The sequence below is a fragment of the Dermacentor andersoni genome, chromosome 8, assembly GCF_023375885.2.
Source record: "Dermacentor andersoni chromosome 8, qqDerAnde1_hic_scaffold, whole genome shotgun sequence".
Taxonomy (NCBI): Eukaryota; Metazoa; Arthropoda; class Arachnida; order Ixodida; family Ixodidae; genus Dermacentor; species Dermacentor andersoni.
In genome coordinates, this window is record NC_092821.1 from 101,080,966 (window position 1) to 101,108,583 (window position 27,618).

Below are 27,618 nucleotides of genomic sequence, written 5' to 3' on the forward strand. Positions count from 1 at the left end.
GTTCATTATTACCATATGGCACCAACATGCAATGAAGACAAAAGAGGAAGAGAAGTGAAGTGCACTAAAGGGCAACTCGCTCCTGATGGGAGCTGCATTCACATCTACATGATGCATGCAATCTTGGAGTTATAGCAGCAGCTAACCACCTGTTCACTTTGTTGCACATTTGTATTGTTTATGTACTAAGTCTGGCCCTGGAAGTGTTAAGCAGTGCCACTTGTGGCATTGGTGCTGCATGCAAGACATCCTTCTAACCACAGGTGTTATGTATTATGTAAACCTAAGTTCTTTTAAATTCATGTAACCCACAAAAGTTCCATTTGAAAGGATGTGCCATATTTGCCACCATTGCCATGAGTAGCATTGGCTGACAGTCACAGGGCGAGACGTTAACCTTGCTCAGCTATTATGCAAAACTATTTTACATACAAATGTGGTAATTAGTATACATGCCGAAAGCCTCACAGAATAAAATTTTTTATACGCATCTTACAACGATTGTTATTTTGCTTTAACTCAGGAGGCCTTTCTACCTGCGTTGCATCCTGTGGCTGGACCACTCCAACGATCTCGGCGGAATCGTTACACAGGTGTGTTCTTTTGTGATTCTCAGTACTGATATTTTCTAGTTTACGTTCAATGTAAATGCACAGATCAAATGAAAAACAGGTTAAAAGATGTGCTCACAGGCACTGCATCCAAATGTTTGTTAGGAAGGAAAATCTTTTTTACAAGTTGTCGTTATAGCAACACAAGAGAGTGTGCACATCACACCACCAGTACCTAGCAAGCAACAGCATTATACCGTAGAAGAAGCCAAAACATCAGGCGAAAACCTGTACTAAACTAGAAACTGTATTAAGACCTTTTCGAGGCTTAAACTATTTCTTGGGTTACTCTGTCTAATTGCTTGAACTGAACTGACGTGTCCTGCAAAACAGTTTGCATTCGCATTTGATACAATCTGCAGCAAAATATGAACAAAGGGCTGCAATACTCTAAGGGCCTACTATTGAAGTTGCAACCAGTCTTCCCAGTGTACTGCAGCCTCAGGAACATGAAATGTACACTGTACCACATGCACACACAACAAATTTTAATCCATGGGCATCTGTACACTGTGCTTGTGCAGGACTGCGCAACTGGCTGTTTCTTCGTGACTGAAACAGCTACGTACATCAAGACTATTGGGAAGCCACCATTTTTTTCAGTCAGTGTAACAGTCCATAAACATATGGATTTCCATGAGCATTTTGTCTGCCACACTTTTCTTTGTCGTTTTTTGTGCACTCCAGCTTTTATGGCTGCAAGACACTTCAGGCTGGCTGAAGAGACAGTGGTAGCCTAGTAGGTGGCCTCACAAAGTTGTTATTTTGATTTTTAAGAGCCGACTTGCTTTGGACAATGCTGAATAACACATCAAAAGGCACGGGATTATTGACAAGGTTAGAATGACTTTGAAAGAAGTTTAAGGCTTCTTTTTAACTCTGATCTGTCTGCTGAGACCAAATCATGTCAGCTTTTAATGAAGCAATGTTCAGGTTGGAAAGCTGCAAGGCTGTGGGGGTACTCAAACACCATCATTGATTCATATAGCTGAAGTTGCTGTGACATCAAGGCAGAAGCAAATGACATGGCAAAGGAAAGGTTGGTCGACATAGGACTCATTGGCAATTATGTAGGTTCAAGGGCTATTGCACTGAGTAAGAAAATGTGTTCCTGATACAGCGTGAACAGTGTTAATGCTGAAGAACAAACTGGCACCATCTCCCCAGTCCTACACAAGCACGTGCATAGAAAGGGATGCCTGTTGGCCTTGAGGGCCACCACTGGAGGGATCACCTGCCATCGCTATGACATAGAATGTGACATCAGATGACTATGACTATAGTTCACACCTTTGCTGCAGCTCGCTGGCTGGGCAATTGAAGCCTTGATTGTAAGGATGAAAAGTTTCAATCACAAGGTGGCAATTTAGTTGCCAACTCTTACAGCATGGTTCACTACTCAGTGCTGCAGTGCTGGACGTATTTGACCAAGCCTGGTGCGAGTTCTCATGAGTACCCATGTTCAAGCTGCCGCTAGATACTTAGTTGATGAAGTCACTGAAAATGAAATTTGGTCATCGAAAGAGTCATGAAAACGATGCACACAAGGCTTGTAGCGTGCTTACTTGGTATGACCTCAGTCAAGACACCCTGTGTAGAGATGCTGACAAAAGTGCAGCAGAAGTGTGGATTGAGGAGACAAAAATATAAGCTGTTCAAGTTCCACATATAACAAACTGATAATAAATCGCCGTTCAGCAAGAACTCCGGCAAAAGGGGCAAGCCGCACTCCCCACAACGAATGCTATAAAAACAGTACTGTTATTGCAGCGAAATTGCCTATAGCTCTTTTGATAGCTTGATAGCTGGTAGCTGGTAGCTACTTGATGGTAGCACTTGACAGCTGGTATCACACAATGTTTTCTATTCCACGGAAATATTCCAGCACGTGGGGGCCACAATTCTCCTAGAGGCCAATACAGACACAGGTTGCCAGCAAGCATGGACTAAAGATTTTTCCGTTTGCATTGATGTAGTCTACCACATTTCGTTTTCTTGGGTGCACAGTCACACTGGGGTAACAATTTTCTGCCTGAATATTCATCGCAGGGAGCACTGCAGCCAGCTAAAGCGAGTTTTTTGTTCACACCTTGCCACAGATGCGACAAGATGTAGACTTGACCCATTTTTCTAGGCACATTTGTTGGGTTCAAGAAAGAACACAGAGTAGCTTAAAAACTTTATTCCTTCTAGATTTAAGGCGTGGGGCCAGGTATTAACCATTGTTTTAAGAATTTTACCAAACCGGGAAAGATTCTTTCTTGAAAGTCTTCTCATATCAGCTTGATACAGTCCCTGGCTTAGTATGGGTGCATGTGCTGTGGCTTTGTTTTAGTCTGCTTAAAAGGTCGTTTTTCTTTTGAGTGTTCCAGTCGCAAAGAAATCACAAATATATTTTGATTTCAGGAACCCTTGTGACATTACACAATTCCTTTACATGTTGCAAACAAGCTTATTTTTTAAACACATGCCTTTCTTTCAGCATGAAAAAACATCTTAGATGAAACAAGGCAAAAATGGCTGCTTATGCATTTGTACGATATTCCAACTGAGAGGGGTGAAAAGTAATAAAATGTTCTACTTTCATAATTTTTCTACCATGTGTACAACATTTCTTAATAGGCATGAAGCAAATTCACTTTTATCACTAGCCTATTACAGAAACAAAAAATGACAAACTGAGCTTTTAAGGGGGCCCTCAGAAGGGCCCAGTCCATGCGTCTTCTTTTCTAGCGCCATGGCTGTGAGCGCAGCTGAGCACATCTGCAGCCTGCACACCCTGTTCTAGAGGTGATCTGCTGCGTGTGGAAAGACTAGACGTGCTGATATGGCGTGGTATTATGTGCACAGTCTTCCCACGTGTTTAGTACACGGGGTTGCATAATCTGTAGTTTCAGAGATGCATTGAAGTTTGAGACAGACAAAGCATTCGCCTCCACTGCCAGCACTTTTCATGATAGTGTCGTTCCACTGTGTGTGGCAGTATCAAAGAGGACAGGGTGGATGCGAAAGCAAGACTGGGTTTGCTTCATGCTACCTATGTGAAGGTATCGTTAACACACCGTGAAACCGTATCTTTGGTCGCTGACTCTCAAATTCAAAATTTTTTTCTCATTCAGATTTGTGTTTTCTGACTGCGGCCCTTTCCGTGGGAAAACAATCCATTTGCAAATGTACTTATTTGACTAAACGGTCGAATCTGAGTACAACAAACCAAATTGCTGATTTTAGTGCATTCGTTATGTTGGGGTTCCTTTGTATATGACTCCAGAAAAAGCCGACCTTTGTCTGCTCACACGCCGCCGTGCCCGCCCATATAGGAATAAACTTAATTTTGGTTGGCCACGATGCTTATCGGTGTAGTAGCTGTCGTGTGTCCACCCATACACATTTTGTTGGCTTCCCGAAAACCTCAAAGAACAGCTGTATTTTGCTTATGTGCATTCACTAATCAAATAAGTACATGTTTGCTAGAATCCCCATAATATTGAGTCAGCTGGTCTGCTTGAAAATGTTCAAAATATGGCAGTTAGATTTGTAATAGGAAGTCATACTAAAAGGCTTTGTATTACTGAGAGTAAGGGTAAGCTGCAATGGCAGGATTTAAAAGACTGGGAAATCTCTTCAGTTAAAATTATTTCAAGCATATACTGTTCCAAACATGTAGAGATATAGAAATTCATATCAGGCTATCATCATACCTCACAAGAAAGAGATTACACTAAAAAGGTTTATTAATTTCCTTTTACTTATAGGTGATGCCTCACATTGTTTTTTCCGTGGGCCAAAGGGACTGCAAGGTTTTTCAGCCTGCAATTGTTTGCATAGTTTTCAAAGATAATTCCCTCCCTGCTTTGTGTGCTTGATTTGAATGTAAGTTACATTACACAGCATGTATACCCCCCCTGCAATGCCAGTACAGGCGAAGCAGGCACTAAATGAATAACCACGAAAGGATTTTGGAGCGAGCAAAAATGGCATGTGCAATAGATATGCGTAGATGTCCCGTTGGTGTTGCTGTCAAACAAGAAATTGGGATATCGAGGAACTGAGCAAAGTAACTACATCTGTGCTTGCCAAACTATAGCTGTCATTTACACCTTGATTGTGACTTAGCTACCAAAAGAAGTTTTTTTGTCTTGTTCTTTTTCTGTTAAAATGTACTTTTTTCTTTGTCTACTTTCATTTGGGTTTTTGTAGCTATATTGTGCACATGTGACCAATAATGCCGTGTGGAAGTTAGTGGTTGTTGGTATTCCTCACTGCCTGTCGTTTGTTCAATGTGTGTACTAAAGTCAATAGAGCACCAACCAGTATAAACCAGTGTGTTGAATTTGTTTTCTTGTTTTAGTACAAATGATCTGACTGCTTATGTGCCCAAATAAACAATTAGATTATGAAAACAAAGTTCATCAGAACATGTCATGCATTTTACTTATAATTACCCTATTTCAACTGCAGAACCCACATATTAAGGCATGTAGATTTAAGTAGAACAAGTCTTTTTGCAATCCTTAGTTCTGAATAGGTGAGAGCAGTGCTAAGGACACAAAGTGAGTCCACATAGATAAATGGCATGGTGCACTGTGCACTGACTAATAATTGATGTGTTTTTGCAACAGACAAGCAAATAAATATCCAGTAATGCCTTGTCAAAGGCACGAAAGCACATAAAGAGACAGGGGGTGGTCAGATACAAATGTGCCGTGGTTTCAGGTTTGTTAACAAGCATACCACTTTTCTGTAACTTCTGAGAACAGGTGCTGCGCTGACACATTATTCTTTTTATTTCTTGTTGTTATTTTGTGGGATTTGATTAGTTTCTGGGTTAATGGTTGCTGCTTTCGCTAACATGTTGCACTTATGAAATTTGGGCTGTCATCTGCACTGTTTACAGTGTATGTACTCTTATGGTCACATTATAGTGGTGCTTAATCGTGAAGGCTCTCATTCAAATATAAGCTTGTCTGGTCTACATATGCTTTCCTTCATGCCAAAGGAATAAGATATACTATGTTTGTGTCAGAAGGAAAGAAACTGAGACTGGTGTCTATTATTGCACATAAATCTATGCTTAGTTGTGTTAACATTTTTTCATAATTTCAACAACTTATTTAGTGCATTTCTGTAACATTCACACTCTTTCATATCCACTTAGGTGTAAGGAATAAAGGCAAAAAAGTAAAGCATTGCAGTGGATTTAACTTAATGCTCTTGATTCTTGTTACCTTCTTGATAGCTTTTCTATTTGGAAGAGCATATTTACAAAAGCATGTTTTGACCAAATAGGCTGCTGTTTGGGAGGCTTTGCAAGCACCACTATAATGTGACAATGCAGTGTGTGGCCATTTGGTTATATAAATTCTGGTGTAATGACACCACAAAAAGTAAACAAAGATATGTACGCACATGACACAAGCACCGGATCTCACTTCAAGCTTTAAAATAAGGAAACAGGCAATATTTAATAACAGGTGGAGACATGATGTGATGATATCTGTTAAAAGAAATTCTTTATGCAGTGCAACTAATGGATCACTGATACATTCGTCATTCTTTTTAAATGTTGCAAGCCACAATTACCTTGCATGTTGTCAGGTCATAATACCTGGCTACAACGCAAGTTTTGTGGAACACAGGACCGCAGTCACATTCTTTGCAGTATTCAACATTGTGTGATGGAGGATTGTTTCACACGGATGACTCATATACTCCCTCAATTTCCCTGATTTCGCATTAATAGAGCATCCCATCTGTCCAATGTAGGCACGGCCTTATGATGGCAGCAGACTACACAACGCTTGCGGCCTAGCTCACTAGATGCATATTGTGTTTCAACCACAACCAACCTTTTCCTTTTTTTGGCTTCTGCCTTTTATTACAGCACAAAACTCTCCTAACAAGGGCCTGAAAAAACAATGATTTGCGCAGCTAAATTAGGCATGAATATGGAATATAATGAATGAGATGAAGTAAAAAAGTGGTTGCAGTTGTTTCGTATGCATTTGTAATTTTCATGGGTAATTGTGTAGCTGGTCTCTACGGGCAAAAATTTTTTTTCTGTATGAAACATGTGATAAGAGATTTGCTCTGATGAGAAAAAAAGACAAGCCAGGAAAACAAATTAATTTGTTGCGTGCAGCACAATTTGCAGGCGGTGCACTGTGCAACGGAGGTTATGTACAGTCAGCCATTCCCATCCAGTCATGCTTGCATTGCATACACACATTGTATTAATTTGAGATTTCGGCTAATGAAGTTTGTGTGGAATAACTCTCATTCGCACATAGTGATGCACTGCAAAATAGATTGGTTCGTTCCTATGTTCATCAAAACACGTAGCCAGAAATTATGAGCAGATGTACATAAGATAATTAAGCTTTGGCAGATTAGCACGAAAAGGACAAATGCATCAGTCATTCTCAGTTACATTGCACAAAGAATTTGTTTTTGAATTAATGACATCACTTCCTGTCACTATGTGTTGTATATGATGTCTGTTTTCTTGTTAAAGCGAGACTTGAGGTTAGGCACTTGTGTCCTGCATGTCTTTGTCTTCGTTTGCTTCTGTGGTGCCATTACACCAGAATAAGTCCATGACAGGAGCTGCCAGTCTATGCATTGGGCTCAGTACACCTGGCGGCCTGAATGTGACGAGTGCGAAGTAGCAGTAAGAACTTCAGAAGGGTAGAAGTTTGTGTCGGTGGTGCATATTACAGTATGGTGAAGCGCTATAGATGGAACAGTGTGAGGCGAGACGGATGGGAAAGTGCTACAGACAACTGCGAATGTTTACTGGAAAGTTTCGCTGCAGCGGGACAATGCATGCGTTATCCTGGTGCAGCAAAATTTGCCAATGTTCATAGTTGTCAGTAGCACTTGCCCATCTACATTACACTTCACCGTACACTAGTAGCAGTAACAACAGCAACCAACTGACCCGAGCAATAATGAAAGCCCACAGAATTGCCAAAATGTAGGAGAAATGTTCCAGTGTAACACATGTTTTGTTAACTGACAAGCAAATGTCATACATGTCTGCGAACCGATGATCAGATGCATTTTTCATGCACATACATTATTTTGTACAACTGATTCCTGCTTTGGTTTTTTATGGCTTTTAGGAAGCATTCCAAAGTACTTAACTGTTTGTCTGTTCTAAAATTGAATCTGTTCTCAGCCAGCACTATGTGGCATTACTGCATAAGCCCTTACTTCGTCAGTGTCCTTCGCACTGTTCCCAACTAAATATGAATAACCAAATAACCATGTTTTTAAATTTTCAGATTATGAAGAAAATACTCTTAATATGTATTTCATTAGAAAAATTTTCTCAATTTTAGGAAGAAATCTGGCTTGCCCCAAGCCTGGTGCAAAATGAAGAAATGGCACTCCACATCAATTCATGTTTACTTGTCGTCATAACCAGTCTGTTAGCTTAATTTTTGGTTCTTCCTATTGAATTCTGAAGAAAGGTACCAACTCTGTCATTCATTGAAAACAAATTTTTGCACTTGGGGATGCAGTGATGCACAAAGCCTTTGAGCTCATTAATATCTTTATTTTTTAAAGAAAGTGCAGCTCCTGCGTGGAGCAATAGGTTGAATAAGACGAGGGTAAATGAAAAGATGGCGAAATTAGTCATCAACAGTTGTCCAACAAAGGAAGTCTCAAGCTGGAGGCAACATCTTTGCAAGAGAACCAAATGGCTCCAGCCTGAGACATTCGTTGTTCAACCTGGCAAGTCTCCTTCTCGAAATGTTTCCTCTAGCCTGAGACCTATATCCATTCCACCGCCCTTGACCAACAATACACCTATACATTTGGTAACCCATGGAAAGGTAGCAAACTCACATTCAAGGAAAGGGAATGTAGTGTGCACCCTGGAAGGTAGCATGAACAGTATTTTATTTACTTAATGAAATGCAGATTTGCTATCCAATTACTTTATTTTGATCCCCGTTTTATAATTGGACAGCATGGTTCCTCAGAGAGAATAATAATTCGAAGCTCACACAATTTTGCTTCTTTATGTCCGTTAAATCTGTCCTGGTTGCTACACTATCAGCCCTGTCTGCAATTGCATAGCAGTGTTTTGAGCATGCATCCAAATTCAAAAGAATAGTTAGGCTTCTACCTCAGAATGTTTGCTACTGTGTTGCAGCTCGAATTCTATGTCTAGGTGGTCACTGTGATGCCATGTGCTTTTTAAATAAGACCAATATGCTATTTGAAGGGCAATTAAATGCAATCTCAAATGACCTCAGCTCGGGGAATGACACAAATGGAGGTCAATGAGATAAGGAGGATTTGATTTCTGAAAACAAGGCACTTAAACGGGAGAAAGCATGACTAATTTCGTCTAAAGATGCTGCTATTGGATATGATCAGGGAAGGTACTTGTTCGTGGCTGCATTTGCAACATGTTACATTGCTGGCTTTATATATTGCACTGGGTACAGTGAGATGTTGCTGCTTGCACAATATTCAGCTAAACATGGTAGCCATGCTAATGTGTCCATGCAGAACACAACTCATCCACTATTATGGACTACAGTGGAATCTCGATAAACGAAAATCGCTTCGAAACTGCCGCTTAAATAGGACACCATCCTGATAATTGGTTGGCTCTCTGCAATGTCTCTCAGTAAATATAATGCCTGGTAAATGGAACCAATTTCCCTGGCACCTTGAGGCTCCACTTAAAGAGCACCCACTGTAAAAATATAGGGGGGATCGTGTTTGGAACTTTCGTAAATGTAGTCTTAAACAAAACCGCATTTCAGTGGGAGCGAAATGCAAAAGCACCCGTGTACTTAGGTGCATGTTAAAGAACCCTAGGTTGTCCAAATTTATTCGGGGTTACTCGCTATGGCATGTGTCATAATCAGAAGGTGGGTTCTGGTTCGTAAAATACAATAATTTTTAATAGCTTGCTCAGAAATCCAGCACTAAATTATGTAGCTCGTTTGTGATGAGTCCCAATTTCTTAATTTAGTACTTTGACATTTATCATATTTGTGTGCTAGTCCATGCAAAATACCACTGATCGGCCTCATTATACCAGCCACTGTTAATTAGGAATGGCTTAGTCAAGCAACTTAAACTTACAGCACAAACACCTAAGACGAACCACAAAAGGAAGATACGACACACACTGGTGCTAACAACTTCTTTATTTCTTCGTCGTCGATGCAATATAAACCCTAGGCCACACTACCGCGCAGGCACTCAGATTACATTACAGAGATCTGCCAAATTATCACATACGCAAGCGTAGGAAGTCAAATTCAGATGGATGCAGGGACAAAGATGTCTTACTAATGCAATTATCGCCCTGCCTTTCTTGTGGTAGGCCTCTAAGGCAAGCCGCACATGCTCATTCTTGCTTTTGCCAAGAATCGACGTCCCATCAAGTTGTGCCTCACAATTGTTGCAAGAGTTTATATGCGCACCAAGGTGCGCTCCTCTATCTACATTTTTGTTTACTTGTTGCGCATGTTCCCTGAGTCGCTCATTGACGCAATGCCCTATCTAGCCAAGCTATGTCTTACCACATGAGAGTGAATGGTGTAAACCACGCCGACCGCGCACAACACGTATGAAGCATCATGCCGAATTTGGCACCCTCCTCTGCCCTCTCCGCAGGTGCGGGAGCATAGCTTTAAAAGCTTGTTCGGTGCAGAAAACGCCAGAGGAACACTATGCCTGCAAGCAATTTTCTTGAGTTGATAGATGACCTTATGTGTTTAAGGGACCGCGCAGGGAACATGCACAAAAAGCAAACAAAAATGTAGATAGAAGAGTTCACATTGTTGCGCATATAAACTCTTGCAAAAATTGTGAGGCACGACTTGATGGGACGTCGATTCTTGGCAAAAGCACGAATGAGCTTGCGCGGCTTGCCTTACAGGCCTACCACATAAAAAGGCAAAATGATAATTGCATCAGTGACATAGCTTTGTCCCTGCACCCATCTGAATTTGAGTTCCTACGTTTGCATATGTGATAATTTGGGAGATCTCTGTAATGTAATGTGTGCGCCTGTGCAGTTGTGTGGCCTAGGGCATATATATGCATCGACGACGAAGAAATAACGAAGTTGTCAGTTAGCGCCAGCGTCTGTCGTATCTGCCTTTTGCGGTTCGTCTTAAGTGTTTGCGCTGTAAGTTTTAAGTTCAGAATTATGTACCAACTAGGCCAAATGAAGTTTTACTCTTAGTCAAGCGAGCTCAATAAATAGTCTGTGCAAAAGTGTGGAGTGTCAGTACAAAGTAACAGTTGAAACACATGGCTCTGTAGTTACAGTTCAGTATGAAAGGAGATAAGATTTCTTAGCATTTCTTTCATTTACTAATTTCATTGTGTTAGGACATGTAGAATACTAGCAACTGGCATGCTTACAATGTACAGTGCTCTTTTTTAAAATCCAGAAAATTATTTTACTGGGGCAGAAATGTGCTTTCTTTTGGGCCCGGAAGTGAACATATTATATTTCTTACATTTGGTGTAAAATAAATTGTCTTCACTGTCAGTGTGTCTCGTGCATTTTTCCTTTCAGCAAGTAGCAACTGCTCTCGAAGGCGTTTGCTGGCCACGGAGGCACTGCCGATAAGCTAGGACGACTGTATAAAAGCTTTGCAAAGAGGGGCTCTGTGATCAGCGAAAGGGAAAAAAATGAAGACGTGCGGTGACGGGTTCATTCGCCATTGGACCACGTGTGCGCGTGACTTGGTCGATTCAGCGGTGGCCCTGTGCCGTCGATTGGACCACGTGTGGCGAGCCCGCGGCGAAATGCTTCGTGGCGGTACGCCGCGCCTATGCAGCAGCAGACGGAACACCGCAGGCCAAGGTGTCGGACGCCGGCGTTCGCTCCGAGCAGGTGCGACGCCTGCTCGGGCGGCAGCTCACGGACGGCCGAGTTCCCTTGAGCCTTGATCGCCGGCGTTCGACATTTCGGCCTGCGGTGTTCCGTCTGGTACTGCGTAAGCGCGTGACCCGCGCCACCATGCATTTCGCTACGAGCTTGCCGCACCTAAACTAAAACGTCTTTAATTCCTTCACAATACTCCCATTGTACCTCCCAGTCAAATAGGGGGGAGGGGGGGGGGCGGAGGTGAAGTGGGCGTATTACGGTACCCCCGTTGTGTGCCCAATTAATGCCCACGTCAATGGGAGTTTTATCGTACGCCCTTTCAATGGGAGCAAAAAGATGTACAAAAGGGAATGCGCTAGAGGACAAGCAAAAAACGCCCATCTGGGTGTTTTCTTGTTTACAGTGTACTACAAAAAATTATGGGGTTTTACGTGCCAAAACCACTTTCTGATTATGAGGCACGCCGTAGTGGAGGACTCCGGAAGTTTCGACCACCTGGGGTTCTTCAACGTGCACCTAAATCAAAGCACACGGGTGTTTTCGCATTTCGCCCCTATCGAAATGCGGCCGCCGTGGCCGGGATTCGATCCCACGACCTTGTGCTCAGCAGCCTAACACCATGTCCATACTACAAGGCCCGATAGTATTTTTTGAACGTAACACAAAGACATGCGCATGCTTGTTATTATGTTGGCCAAGGAATTAAATGTGATAATTAAGGCTGTAACTTAACAAAAAGCAACCCATTAGTACGTTTTAGGAAGCGAAAATAGACAATGTAATATTTGAAGAGCACTCCCGGGGTGCGATCGCAGATGGCTGTTCGGCGCGTTCGTTCGGTTACCGGCGCGCGCGATTGGCCTCCTCGGCGCCGACGTCGCCAGTATCGGGGGCGGCCCCGTGTTTGCTGACGTCAAAATGACGACACGCTCATGTCAATCATCAGCCCACCGAGCGTTCTGTCTGCTAGGCGCCGAACGCGACGGGAGTTGAGAAGTTTGGAGCGATGATCGCTCGTTACGAGACCGGCTTGGCATGGCGCGTCTGGTGTATTGTATTAGATCCAAAAGGCGGCTTCGGCAGCTGACTAGCACGTTCGGATCCGATCCATAGTTTAATTCGAGAAAAATGGCGCTTGCGTTAGAAATTTCCGTTGTTGCGCTGGCGTTGCTTGAGGAGGAAGGAGAGCGGGTGAAGGTGCGACATGGGTTTGAAGGGATGACAGAAGGCGAACTCCGGCGTCGTTTTCGTTTCTAAAAAAAGAAACGGTGCGTTGGTTGTGCGTTGAACTCGACCCCATCATCGGGTGCCAACGAGCCAGGGAATTTCTACTGAGCGGAAGGTGTGCGCGCTGAGCTTTTTCGCAACGGGAAGCTTCCAGAGTGGCGTCGGCATTCAATTGAACTTTTATTAGTTATTATGTTTATTTTATTATTTATTATTACTTATAATTATTCGTTCATTGTAATAACTTTGATCGCATTTTGTCCATTTAAATATTCTTTTACTGATCTCTAAACTTTGAGATGTTACTCGAAGATAGTAGAAATAAACGAACAGTTACGTTATTTCCGTTATGGGCACAAGAAATTGCATACTATTTCTGAAACTTTATCGTTAGTATGTTTTATATTTTTAGCAAGTATTATTAATATGTTTATGGTGTTTCAGTCATATGAGTTAGATGGCAGTCATGCTAGTGTTTGCTGTTTCTCTACTTTGTGTTGTAGCATTGAGGTCGTTTTTTTTTCTTGCAAGGTTCCACATCCAGCGTCTAAGTGAAATCACTAGATGGCTGCTTTAGAATTGTGTTACACATTACATATAGTGAAGCTCACTCTTGAATGGAAATCATTATTTGGTGCCTAATGGGGATTCTCCAGCTAACAGCTGATTCCTTCTACGCGAACCACAACAGTCTTAGTCATATTGTTTTTAACTAGAACATGTTATTCCCGCCATTTATATTGAAGTACAGAGTGCTAGTCAAGCTTGCGTGATGTTTTTTTTTTTATTTGTATGCTTACCACTTTGATAATGAGAGGGTAACAAGTGTTACATGAAGCACTTCTGGCTACCCACATTTGTATATGCCCAATTTATATATATGCGAAGCTACAGCTATGGAGTGCATCACTGTACTTGATATTGAAGAGTAGTTAAAGGTGCTGTGATTTGTGACGTACACACGTCCTGCAGACTTCCTGTTACAGCAGCATGTTAGTCCAGCTCACTGTGACATATTTCATCACTGTTATTACTTCAGAATTGTTGTATCTGGGGTGTATCTGAATGCAGAACCTGTAGTGGCCATTTAAATGTATTCTCTTTTTTTGGTGACACGAGCATGTTTACAAAGTTGAAGCCATGAAGTACATTGAAGTAATAACATTTCCTTTAGCTACGTCATGTCTTCGCTTTACTCCATGCAGGCTGAATATACTGCATAAACAATGTACCCGTAGCAGCGTGAAACGAAATGTTCTTTTGAAGTTTCAACCTAGCTACGCAGCTGGATACCGCGATGGACAAAAATGTCGAAATGGCACGGCATGTCTTTGTGCAAGACATACCACTGCCTGTTTTGTTTTCATTATTCCCTGTTATAACAGTGTGTCGTTTTGTATTTTCTGTTTCTAGTTGTTTAAGAATAAAATTACAAAAGAAAAAGGAACCCGGAAAAGAGCTGCAGCAGCACACCCGCTCAGGTGCTTGTGCTGTTTTTTGTATTCTCCTTGAATTTTCGTTCCCATCACGAACCAAGTTGCCCAGCAACACTTTTCTAACGTCTCTCTTCCACTGTTTCTAAACCTTTTCTTACTGTGACACACCCTGTGAAAATCTGCAATGAAGATTTCAGTATTAATCAAAACAAATCATTTTGAAAATGCCTTGCATCCTTCTCATCAAGGGCAACCATTTCAATTTTTCAATAGCATTATGAGGTTTGCCTTTTCACGCGTATGTTGAAGAACTCACCTGACTTAATGGTTAAGCCGCGTGACGAGCCTGCTGTTGCTGCCTCAGATGACGATGTAGCGCACGCAGATAAGTTCTACGCCAGGTAGGGGCCGCAGAGAACAGGCTGACATCTTGGCTCATCTGCTTTGCCCTCATGAGCAGCTCTCTGGGCGTTTCTTGCCGGCAAGTGTGGTGCCCTTCGAACACAGGCAAGCCCTGTTGCAGCGGTGGCTGCTTGTCCTCGGCCTCCTCATCGATGTTTTGCAGCTGCGGCTCCCCTGCCTTCGAAGCAATGTTGTGGAGAGCGACGCAGGCTGCCACAATTGAGGCTGCATCCTTCGGCTGATAAAGGAGGGTCCGGTGCCTTTGAAGGCATCGGAAACTTGCCTTCAACACGCCAATACCCCTCTCCACAACGTTCCTCATGGAGGCATGGACACGGTTGTAGCGCCCCTCCTGAGTGTCAAAGCCTGGATGACCTGGCACAGGTGTCAGCAGCCATGGCTCAAGAGGGTAGCCCGAGTCGACTGCATGTTGGAAACATAACTGTGTAATACACTTCACTGACTGCAACATGTCTGCAGCACTCACCAAGCACCCATTCTCCACGTCGAAGGTTAATTGTGAGGCGGCCTAACTGTGGCAAGTGCCTCCATACGTAGGAGTCGTGGCACGATCCGGGGAAACGGGGATCGATGTCCACGATGCGCATGTGGGCATCACACACCTGGACGACAGAACAAACGGGCGGAAACTGGTTCAGAATAATCAAGTTGAGCTAGAATATTTTCGTAGGTCACGTAATGTTGACAGATAAATAGTTTCTATAAAATGTATTCGCACCAATATGATTTCATCATCCTTTCCCAGAAACAGCTGCATTCTTTCTCATTAATAAAAAGCAATCTCCGAAATAGTTTTCTCTAATTATTGCAAGAAATGTGCAAAATACTACATTCACGAGAGATTTGTGAATTAAAGCTCACGATAGCCGCCTTGGTCGTTCAAAGCGTACCGCGTACTCTTATACCCGTACCGCAAGGGCACTATCGATCGCGATCTATTTGATTCGGTTCGAAATTATCAACCACGATTGCCTTCGTCCCGCAGTTTAAGCAAATGAGTCAATCTGGACCGAGAAATCCAATTCCGAACGGGCTCGATCACGATCGATATTGCTTTACGTGGTACCCGTATTGTACACACTACGACGACATTACATGAAACCGGCGACCTACCATAAAAGATGAAAGAGGGCAAAAAATTGCAGAACGTGAGTACCTACAATCACGGTATTCAATACGTACAACTCTATTCTTGACATGAAGCCCGCAGTCTCGCCCGGACTGAGTCCTTAAGGCTGTTTGATCGCTCTGAGCGTCCCGTCGACACACGCCACCACACCGGGAATGCGGCTGCGATCCGCAAAAGCCGCCTTTGCACTAGCCTTGCCGGCCGTTGTCAGCGGGAAGCTCACCCAACCCTGTTGCCGGCCCACCACGGTTATTGCTTCCTCAACTGCGTGAATGCTCTCGCTCACGGAAGCCTGCCCCATGGATACGAATTCTTCGCTGCCGATGGATCTTTGGAAGCTCCCCGTCGCGAAGAATCGGAGAGCACAAAGCACCTTGTCTTGCTACGTGATGCCACCGGTCCGAAGGCCACCGATGGCGTCTTCCAATCCGCCTCTTTCATGGCGCGACGACGCATGCGCCCTGCCCTAGCGGATTAGTCGCGAGACGTTTTGGAAGAGTCGCGCGCGCGGCCGCGCGCCTGGAATTCCCCCGGAAAAAAAAAAAAGCGCTCGGACGCGCGCTGCTGCAAACACTCGTGCCGTGTACCGCGTTGAAACTTTACTGGTAGCCCGACATCGGTGCGGTGCCGAAAACTTGCGTAGCGGAAGACCGCAACTCCACCTTAAAGGAGAAAGCGGCCAGGGCATCGTCCGAGTTGTCCGGACGGCACCGTGAGCCAGGTAGTTGCCGCCTTTCATGAATGGCTCGCCAATTTAACGAAAAGCCCGTGTGTTACACTTGGGTGACTCTTAAGTACATCACGTTGCTGACGAAGGCTTTTTGCAGCGTCGGTCCTCACTTGCTGGTGGTGGCAGCGCGTTCCTGACTGCACGTACTCGTAAGGCGCGGCAACACTGGGTCGATACGAGGCCGACAAGACGCTCACTCCAATGATTGACCGACTATTGTGCGTCACTGAAACCTTTTTATCATACCAGGTCGACAACGACGCAACCGACGAGTGCGAGTTGTACTGCGACAGGCTTTCTTGTCGAAGGCACCGGGAAAATCAGCGTGCCGACCATCGTTCAACCGAACCCCGCGCGATCGGCCGTCGAACCGACGACACGATAGCGACAGCGTCTTCGCTTGTTTATATATTTAATCGGGTTTAAAATGAGTCAAGTACGCCTACCAAGTTGAAATGTACAAGCTTTAACCCTCTCAAGCGGTGCTCACGAAGTTTGAGCCAATGTCGATCCTGTTCAGCGAAGGTTAACCTGGCGCCGTCGAGTTCGTGCACTCGCTACCGGCGGACCCGAACTGAAATGTAAGCAGCTAGGTCGAACGAAACTGCATTTATAGTTCAATTCTGGCCTTACCGATTTGAAATCAGCTACACATCACTTTGCACGGCACGTACACAATAAGCGGTAAGCGGTGACACAGCGCTGTGCCAACATCGATCTGTACGTCAACGTACACCCGGCCACAAAGTTTACGGACCACGGGATCTCAGGAAACGCTTAATCCCCGAGTAGTCAGTAGCATTTGCAAGTAAAACTGTATACAACAATACTGTTAGCATATTCTTGTCGAGGCCTGAAATGCAAATACCAGTTTGCGTCGTGAGTTTGTAGAGATATTCAGCTTTTTCTCAGATTTCGTGGTCCGTAATATGTTGTAGTCGGGTGTACCTGTAGGCTGTCGGCCGCATTCACTACGTATATGGGTGGGCCTGTACGAGTTGCCTTGCCGACACATTTCACAATTTCAGAGATGCACTGTTTGCCTCCGCATCAAGCGGCAAACAAGAGACGGTGTATTTGGTATACAGCAGCATAAACAACCGTCTCGCTCATTTATACCAACGCCGTCTGAGCGATGGCATCCGCGCGTTCTCGTGAGAGAACAACATGGAGTACAAATGAGCACTTATGCGAGCAGTTCTCTCTAATAATGCTCTATGTCACGTTAAAACTGCAAGTATAAAGAAAAACGAGAAGGAGTTAATTCACAGCCCGTAATATAGGTATATGGATCACAGTTGCCGTTGTTTAAGTGGTTCCGCCGTTCATATTGACTCGTCTCAGGGTGTAACAATATGGTACATATGAGCAGTTATGCAGGTTTTGCCACATTTTTAACTATTTCATATCAGTGATGGACCTTTTCCACAATATTTGACGATAACAACGATCTGGGGCTGTGGATGTCGATGTAAACAAGTGCACCGCTTTAATTAATCCGACGCAGAAGGCTGCACTCGGAGACTTTTTGAATATGTGAAACGTCTAAATAGTTTGTAAAAAGAATACAAAAAGGGATGTCCAAGTGCAGACACCAGTGACAAAATCCAAGGCAGCTGTGCCGCCAAACGGAATTCAGCGTGCCTTTATCGGCCGCACTGTTTGCAGAACAGCGCACTCAGGTCTGCTCACCCAGTAATCACAGAGTGCTACATGGCTTCAGGAACAAAATGCTGTCCCGAAGAAGCCATTAATAATAATTCGCGATCCACGAAACGCACAACCGAAACCGCGATCCAAAAACGCACAACGTGGGCGCAGGTATACAAATCAACCGGCGAAAGCCCCCGAACCCTTCCAAAACGTTTTCAGCGGCTTGCGGCAGAGGGCAGCACAGGAAAATGAAAGAGGCGGATTGCTCGCAGAGCCGCCGCACAGTGCTCTTCGAGAGGCTGAAGTGCTCACGGAACTGTTCTTCGGTAAGCTCGTCAAATGCGTCCCGAAAGATGCGCCGCCGAGGCTGCCTGAGAGGCTCCAAAAGCGCGACAATAGGCGCGTCCATCGTGACTCGTGAGCGCCAAACCGCCGAACAATGAACACAATTCTCTGAGCACAACGTGAAACGGCAAGCATTCTCGACAAATGCGCTGAGATCAATCAAGATTAAAAAAAGAGCACTATTTATATTTATCGCAGCACAGGCACGACATTTAATTTGACGGTGATCACAGTTGTTTTCAATAATTAACATCGCTACCGTTTTGCGATGGCGTATCGCGTTTTAATCTCGAAAAACTGGAAACTTGCCAGGGCCAGCCATGTTCGGCGAGCGACGACATTATGAGCAGACAACAGGCGCATCGTCCGCTACTAGCGCCGCTATGACAACGGCCATTCATTCTTCGAAACGAATGCCCTTGTCGACCGTTCCCCGCTAGCGGCCGATTCCACTCGGTTTTGGAATGATTGAGAGGAGTGTGAAGTAAGCGCATCTAAGGCGTTATTCTCCACACGCATGGCGGCTGCACGGCCGCCATTATCGGCCATGTGTACTCTCATTGGCTGTCGAGAGGTCACGTGCTTTTAAATTTGTGCCGGGAAGCGGAAGTTTAGCAAAATGTAGTTTTGCACGTCGAGCTGCAAATGTTGTGATGTGATAACTTGCTCCTCCCGTGTGGCTTCCTTGGCTCGCTGGACAGCCCAAAATTTGATCTTGAACTTCTGAGCTGAGTAGCACGGCCGACACCCGCGCCCGTAGCTTTCCTGGGGAGAGTGCCATTTTATTTTGGTATATTTCACATCCCCACAACATGTGTTGAAGGGTGGCTCTAACAGACTTGCATAGCTTGCATATATCGCTCTCGTATATATCGGAGTAGAAAGTTTTTAGCTGCACGGGACTCGTATAAGTTTCTGTTTGTAGTCGCCTCCAAGTAACGAACTCAGCTCTGTTCAGTTTAGTGTGAGGCGGTGGTAATACTCGCCTCCGATTTTGATAGAATTGGGTAATATCACTAAATCTTGTTAATATATCTTTTTCTCTCCAGATTTACTCCTCCGCGTTCTCCTGACCGATGGAAGTCACTCTTTACTCAGCTCGGCGAGTAAGACCTCGAGCTTCGCGGTGTGCTAACTCGTTGACGTTGGCTGCGGGAATGTCTGGAGTCGTATGCGCTGGGAACCAGAGCAATTGACTGCCGTTCTTCTCTGCATTGGAGAATTTTCCTTCATTGACTCTAATGATGTGCCATGCGTCAGAAGAGATCCTACCTTTTGCATGATTTCTAATGACCGCTTGAGAATCGCTAATGATGTACTGAGCACTCGTGGAGACCAATGCTAGTGCAATGGCTACCTCCTCTGCTGTCTCGGAATGTTTGGTATTAACTGATACGCTTGTAAGGGGATTTTAGGTGTGATCTGCGATTACTGCTACATAGGTATTTCTGTCTGGGTATTCAGCCGCGTCTACGAAGGTTGCTCTGTCGTCTGACCCAAAGCTTCGGATAATTTTCTCTGCTGTATTCTTGCACCTGCCGTCGTTGTAACCTGGATGCATGTTCTTGGGTATATTTGGTACTAGGAGTATGCCACGAATTTCTGTCGTTACCGTCCTCTTTTCCCCATATAGATTGTGGTAACTCATTCCTAGTTTGCTTAGTATATGCCGTCCCGTTTTGGCTTTGGTTAGTCGCTCTGCTTGAGATGTTTGTTGTGCTTCTATGATTTCGTCCAGTGTGTCGTGGAGTCTTAACTTTAGCAAGAGATCCGTTCTCGTACTGATGGGAATCCCTAGTGCTAGTTTGTATGCCTTCTTTATCAGGTTGCTAATTTTACGCTTTTCAGCTGCAAACCAATTGTGGAAGGCTGCTATGTATGTGATCTGACTGATTACGAATGGTGTATCAGCCGTATGATACTTTCTTCCTTCATACCTTGGTGCTTGTTAGCAATTCGTTTGATTAATCTCATGGCGTTTGTTACCTTTCTGTGTAACGTCTTTACGGTTTCCCTATTTGTGCCTTTATTCTCGATTACAAGACCCCGCACCTTGAGCTGGTTGACTATTGGTATATTCCGCCCGTTCTTGGTGTGTAGCTTGATTTCCTCATGAGCCTTGTTTTTGTCGTATCCTTTGGGAAGCCTGCCTCTAAGTTTGGGGCGGCACAATAGAAGTTCACATGTCTTTGCAGAGCATGTGAGGCCTGTTCCTATGAGGTGTTGCCCTACTGTGTGAATTGCAGTCTGGAGTCATTGTTCTATTGATCCGTCGCTGCCATCACAGGTCCAGATAGTAATATTGTCCGCCTAGATTGTGTGATTCAGGGGCTCTATGTGATTTAATTTTTCGGGGAGCCCCATCGAGCCGCGAATAAACAGCATCGGCGAGATGACAGCGCCTTGCGGCGTGCCGCCTCCCCCCTCTCTTATGTCGATCTCGGGCGACCTGAGCCATCGGACGGAGATGACTGCTTTCCTATCTGATAGGAAGCTCTTGATGTAGACATACGTCCGTTGCCCCAGTCCTTTTCGTTCAATGTTTTCGAATACGGTTGCGTGGTTGGCATTATCGAAAGCTTCTTTAGGGTCAAGGCCCAAGATGGCCCTTGTAGAGCGTGTTTTATAATAGATTATCTGATGCATAAGTTGGAGCATCGCATCTTGTGTCGGAAGATTTTTGCGAAATCCTATCATTGTATCTGGCTATATGCTATTATGCTCTAAGAAGTTATCTACTCTGTTTAAAATTACATGTTCCATAAATTTTCCGACGCAGGATGTTAGGGAGATTGGTCTGAGGTTGTCGAACTCAAGCTTCTTACCAGGTTTTGGAATGAGAGTTATCATCGCTTTCTTCCATTGAGCTGGCACTTCTCCCTTTACCCCGCACTAGTTTATGTATTCTGTTAGTTTGGCTCTCGATTCATCATCGAGGTTCCTGAGAGTCTTGGCGGTTATACCGTCCGGGCCTGGGGCGGATTTGGTGTTTAACTTTTGTGGGGCCACGCGGATTTCTGCCTCCGTGAGTTCCTCGTCTAATTTTGCGTTTGTATTCCCATTGTAGCTAGGATAGTTGGAAGGGGGTGCCTGTAATTCAATGAGAAATTCCTCTTCTGTGCCCTCATATGGGTGTATTAAATTATTAATGGCTTGCATCTGATTTTTCTTGTTATTGTCATGGTCAAGCAGGAACGTGAACATGTGCCAAGTTTTGCCGGTGCTTAATTGTCCGTCCATGGAATTACATATCTCGTCCCATTGTTGTTTGGTCAATTGTTTAGCATGTTCTTCTATTGTTTTGTTGAGGCGTGCTATGCGCTTTCTTAACTTTCTCTTATGCTTCTGACCGCTAAGTCTATTCTGAAGCGACTGCTAAGCTTCCCACATATGGAGAAGTCTGCTGTCGTAATTATCCAAGTTAGGTTCAGGTGGTGCTATTTTTGTGGCAGCTTTGACGTCATCACTGAGCTCCTTAGTACATTGTTCTATATTTGTGATTGATCGTTGCTGCGTCGTCTCTCGCGTTCTACGAAATAGTTCCCAATCTACTAATTGGATCTGTCGTTCCTTGGGTCTATTCGGCCCTTCTCTGGCGTGTAACTCCAATATGCGGTGGTCGCTACCGAAATCTTCCAGTGTGTTGTGCCACGTCGCCTTTTCAATATTCTTGGTAAAGGTTAGGTCTGGTTTAGCGCCGTGCCTACTCTGGTTGGAGTGGCGGGGTCTGTGACGAGTGTGAGGCCTAATTCTTGCGAGTGGTTCCATAAGTCCCTTCCTTTTGCTCTGGTATATAAGTATCCCCACGTGGTGTGTGGGGTATTAAAGTCTCCTTCTATAACTACCGGACTTTCTCCAGCAAGTCTGAGTGTTTTCTGGAATAGGTTCTTGAATTTGTGTTTATGTAGCATGGGGTTGCTATAAATGTTGAGAATAAATAAGCTACGTCCTGACTTTTCTTGTGGAATGAGTTCCAATAGAATATTGTCAATCTGCGGTATGCCTGTGTTGTGCTGCGCGAAAGTTATGTTTCTTTTTCCCAGTGTGGTTAATGCCCTGGTGTCCCCTTCGGCATAGCCGAAATATCTGTATCCGGCTAGCTTTGCAATCCCGTGTCTTTGCTGCAGAGTTATGCCGTCCGGTGTATCCTTGTCTTTTAAATACTGCTGCAAAACTGACTTTTTTGTTTTCGTATCTTCTACAATTCCACTGTCATATGCTGAACCCTTGTGAAGCACGCCTCATTTCGGGTGCCACCATGAGAGAGAGACGGGAGGTTGGAGACAAGCTGATCTTCTATAAATATGTGGTTGTGAAGTGGGTAAAGATTGTGGTGCGTCTGACGCAACGGAGGGGAGTCCATTACCTGGTGGCTCGTTTGCCTCTAGGATGTCTAATCCACTCATAATCGCCGCTATTGCCTTAGCCATTTGATTCATCATTTCATCGCGTTTTTAATTTGACTTTTGTATCTCTGCTAGGGTATTTTGAATATCGCCTAATGCTTTATCCACCACTACGTTATCTTTTTTATCACTGATGGCTTTGGCCTTGCATTTGAGTGGAGGGGGTTGTCCCCTTCGTCCATCATATTGTCTGGGATTTCAGATGGCTCTTTAGTGCTCACATGCGGAGCGGGAGTTACCTGATTTATTTGGCTTTTTCCTTCTTTGAGAATTTTTCTTTCATCGCTCATACGTCCTAGCAAAATCCTCAACTGCGCGTTCTCGCGTTTTAGTTGCTTGATCTCGTTATTAATGGCAGTCTCCCCACCCGCCCCCGGGCGCACGCCATCGACCACGTCTGCCCAGCTCACCGTGTTTGTCTGGTTTGCTGAAGAGGATGGCCTAGTTATGGACCTGGATCTGGATCGTGTTCCCGGTGTCCTGGAGCCGGACCGGGATAAGGATCTAGTGGTGGATGGCGACCTTATTCTCCATCTGGAGCGTCCCTCCCTGGCGTTTGGGTGGCCAGGCGTTCCGCTAGACTCTGCCCTGTCTTCTCTTGAGATAGCGTCTTCATGTTCGTCTTGTCGTTCTCGTTGCAGTCTGTGCTATTGTCTCTGTTTAACGATGAAGGACGTGTTGAATTTGGCTTTGCACGTCTTGTCTGCGGTCGGATGGTCCTCGCCGCATAACTGACATTTAGGTTGGCACCTGTGGCACCGAAGGGAGCGGATGCACATCACGCCGGCTCCGTATTTCACGAATGTTCTTGTAGCGCAAATCGCCAAAAAGCCACCCGCTATTGCACGTCAACGGACTCGGCTCGTTCCCAGGAACAAGTGGATATCGAAAACCAGGTGGGATTCCCATTTTTCAAGCCTCTACGACAATATTTTGGCCGAACCTCGTGGCGGGAGAGCCGCGAGGCCCGGCGCCGGAGCCGGCTTCCTCAACAATTGCCGATCATTTTCTCAATGATGAGAGTCACCGTAGAGGGGCGCATCATATCCCAGGAAGAAATGCATACAAGCAAGGGATGGAAGGAGGTCAGACACAGAAGATCTGACCGGCGAACCTCGCAACGTCGCGAGAGCACCTTGTCGCCGACGCGGCTCGACCAGCGCAACAATAACCCATGGAAAGGCAGGCTAGAGCAAATACGCAAGGCAAGCAGAATGCCACATTTGCCAAGAGGGGATTACAAGATTGTGATCAGACCGCATGTGGGACTCAAAATATCCGAGCACGGTATAGTTCACCACACAGCTGCGGTACAAGATGCGGGAGGCATTCCTCGAGACGAAAGGGAGGAAGACCTTGTCTGCCCCAACAATTATCAAAATAGCCACCTCGTCAGTACATCTGATCAAGAGCGTGCAAACAAATATCAGGAAGTAGCACGTATCAAGATTCGAAACACGTTTTACGAGACCAGTGCTTACGAGACAGCGCCTGACATGGCGGCCAAAGAAGTCATCGGAGGAATCCCACTCGACGAGGGCCCAAGAGACATCACATCAGCCGTGGTTACGAATAAAAACCCAGCGGCGATAGCAGCAAAGAGACTCAGTAATACTACCACCGCAATTGTGCTCTTTGAAGGACACAAAGTGCCCACGTACGTCCGATACAGGGCAGCGCTAATCCTTGCTCCCTGTACAGGAAACAAATGGATTTCTGACACCAATGCAACAGACTTGGACACAGAGGAGATGTATGTCCCAACCCTGACACCAAGATTTGTGCGGTATGTGGAACACCAAACCCAGATAAAGACCACAGGTGCAAATGTTATGGACTAATACATTTTTTGGGCCTTGGCAGCTATATTGGAACGTTAGCGCTTCATCAAGAATGTGAGCGGTAGCATACAGAAGCCAGTGCAATGCATCTGCAATTTCGCGAATATGTGGTGCGGAGCAAATATATGCGCCATTCCAGCTTGCTGATCGGCTGAAGGAATATCCAGTAAAGAGCATCACAGGAAGGGCTTTTTCGTAAATGTCATTTTGACGATGTGTGATGTTAAGCTGGGCCGCCATTCGATGAAAGGTCGATGAAAGTTCATACGCTATTAAGTTTCATGAGTAAGGCGTCTTCGCCCTTGCTATTCTTTTCTAAAACATTCATTATGCAGAGCGTCCTCGGAGCTAATAATGCTGTTTGTATTTGAGAGCACTTATAATTCCAGCTAAGTCATCCTGGTAATTTACGCTTATAAGCTACGCGTTCTCGCTACGTGTGTCTGATAAAAATAAAACTACATTATTCAATATAAAATAGTAACTTTCATTTGATCACGCACAATTAGGCTAGCGGAAATTTAGCTCGCGCCGTAATCACAAGCATAGAGATGACTGAAAATTATCTTGTAATTATCATTTCTATTCTGACGTCGAGTACATTATACAATTGAAGATTTCAATTCCGTCGTCACGAAAACAATACCAATTTATAAGACACTGCACGACTATAGTCGAATCTTCTGGAAAGGTAAACCGATTATGAGAAGTCAAATTCTAGTGCATTCTTTCGTAGCATTCGCCACAGTATAATTCCACAGTGGAAAAAACCATAATTTGTTAAAATGGTGCATTTCTATTGATTTTGAATTATCAATGACATTCATGTAAAAAAAATTGACAATGTTAGGAATTCAAGTCAAAGTTTTAAACACAACACCCTGCTAAATTGAGGATAAAGGCGGGAGTGGCTTTGTGGTATTTCGATCAAAGCGGTTGCCTGCTTCGTGTCCGTAAATGCGATCTGGTTAAGGCCATTAGCGCTTATAGCGCCGAGGTGATAGCTTCTGCTGAGGTTCTTACTTACATTCACGCCTTGCACAGCACTGCGTCCGTGCATCTATGCATCGACTGTCAGCCGCCACTGGAGTAAATTTTGCGCCTTCGTGTCACAGACGATTGAATTTGATTGACCAAACACACGCTTCACTCCCAAGCGGTAAAAGGGAGCCGGGTACTCCTGTTTCATGTTCCTGGACATAGGGGGTGGTAGGCAATGAACTCGCCGGATCGGTTGCTTCGCATGCGGGTGTCTTTGGGACACTCCGGGAAAGTGGTCTTTCCATCAAGTCCATTCGCATGCGTTTTTATAGGATCACTCAAAATTATTGGCACCGGAAGCTAAGCGGAAGCTCAGCTTCCGCTTAGCTTTTTTTCTTAGTGGGAGCTAAGAAGACAAGACTGTACAACGGCGTCAGGAATGTGGAAGATATAACTCGCTGATTTCCTCCAAAACGGCTTCTTGAACACCTGTTTAAAGAACAGGGTCGCTTCTCTTATTACCTTCACCGTTTCAATCTTCGCGCTACGGGTCTGTGCGCGTGTGGTACGGTGTGTGATGATGAGAACTGGTATCTTTTCTTCATTTGCGCGCACTGCGTTCATTGTCGCTCTATTGCGTGGTGTATCAAACATAGACGACATGTCACCGGCCAACTATCCCGTACTCCTTGGAAACAAGCATATGCAGACCATGCTTTTGCAATTGGTGCGCATATTGTGGTCTCCGATTCACGCTTCACCGTTCTTCGCTTTCTATCATTATTGATGCTCCTTACTCTTTTCCTGCCTGTGTTTCTTAATGTTCTTTTTCCATTATGCTGCCTCGCCTTGTCCTCTATTATCTTTTTCATATTGCTTCTATATGTCTGTTGCCTGCCATTTACACTGATAAACCAACTATCGCAAAGCCACCACGTCCCAAATGGCTCCAATTGCATGCGTCGTCCTCACTGTCTCTGTTTACCTTTCCTTTTTTGTTCAGTTTCTTCCCTCTTCCCAGATCTCTTCGGTTCCCTTTTTCTCTCGCTCAACCATAACACCGTCCAACGACTTTTTTCTTTGTGCTAACGTGTCAGCCTTATTTATAGGCAGTGTGGAGTTGCCGGGATGGACTATGCTTCCCCTTGCCTGCCGCGTTTCCCGTGTCCTCGCATTCCGGCTGATTCTTTTGCCTCATAGTGGGACAAGAGAGTGCACCAGGCTGTGTGCACTGTACTGTGCCTTTTCCCTTGGAGCTGATCACTCCTCCTCTCAGACATTTGTTCATAAATGTGCCGCAACGCGATGACAGTGGCTTACTGTCGTTCTTTACATGCAACCTTTAACAAGCAAATGCAGCTTGTTACTTCGTACCCTTTGACTGTTTACTAACTTGAACTTTCCTTTTTATCCATGTGAACTTTCCTGCCATCCTCCACAGGCTTAGGTTCCAAATCTGTTTTTCTTTAGTCGTACGAGCATCGAGTGAGACTCTTGTTTCTTGGGCAGCATTTCTGGTTCAGCTTCTGATACGACAGAGAACGAAATTAAAATAAATCAGAAAATAGAAAAAATAGCACAGTACCATATTGATGGGTTTCATTACAGACATTACATCAGCGCATAGCTTTAGTTACAAGTTGAGTTACTGAAGTCTCTGGAATAACTAGAAATTATTATAAATCACTGATCCTCCAACACCAAAGCAGAGAATCGTAGGTATTACAGACCCACCACGTGAACAAGACTTTGGCGGAATTCCTGGAAACCCGAGAGTAGAAAGCGGAAGTAATGATGGCATACACAAGAAGGTGGCATAATACTTAACCGGCGTATAATGGAAAATAATTGCCTCCGAGCTAACGCCATAGTGCGAGTTAACGAGTTAACGAGTTAACCTGAACACTAAGGCCAAAGTGCGATAGCCACTAAGAGACACATAAATCACTATATTATGGCG

The 27,618-nt window shown here is 44.6% G+C and overlaps 1 protein-coding gene across 1 annotated transcript; it reads right to left on the minus strand.

The window, feature by feature from the left end:
* Positions 1-14,478: 14,478 nt before the first annotated feature.
* On the minus strand, positions 14,479-16,003 carry LOC126539890 (putative nuclease HARBI1). The gene is made up of 3 exons (XM_050186740.1): positions 15,926-16,003; positions 15,040-15,175; positions 14,479-14,975 (listed from the first exon to the last, which is right to left on the minus strand). Exons 1-3 carry the CDS (start codon positions 16,001-16,003, stop codon positions 14,479-14,481), a joined length of 711 nt encoding a protein of 236 aa, XP_050042697.1.
* Between the last annotated feature and the right edge of the window lie 11,615 nt (positions 16,004-27,618).

Excerpts from the sequence above, each read along its gene's own strand:
- LOC126539890 (XM_050186740.1), bottom strand. The coding sequence starts at position 16,003 with ATGGGGCAGGCTTCCGTGAGCGAGAGCATTCACGCAGTTGAGGAAGCA. Across the intron at positions 15,176-15,925 it reads TGGGCCGGCAACAGGGTTGG|GTGTGTGATGCCCACATGCG; the intron begins GTGAGCTTCCCG and ends TCTGTCGTCCAG. Across the intron at positions 14,976-15,039 it reads ACGTGGAGAATGGGTGCTTG|TCGACTCGGGCTACCCTCTT; the intron begins GTGAGTGCTGCA and ends TCCAACATGCAG.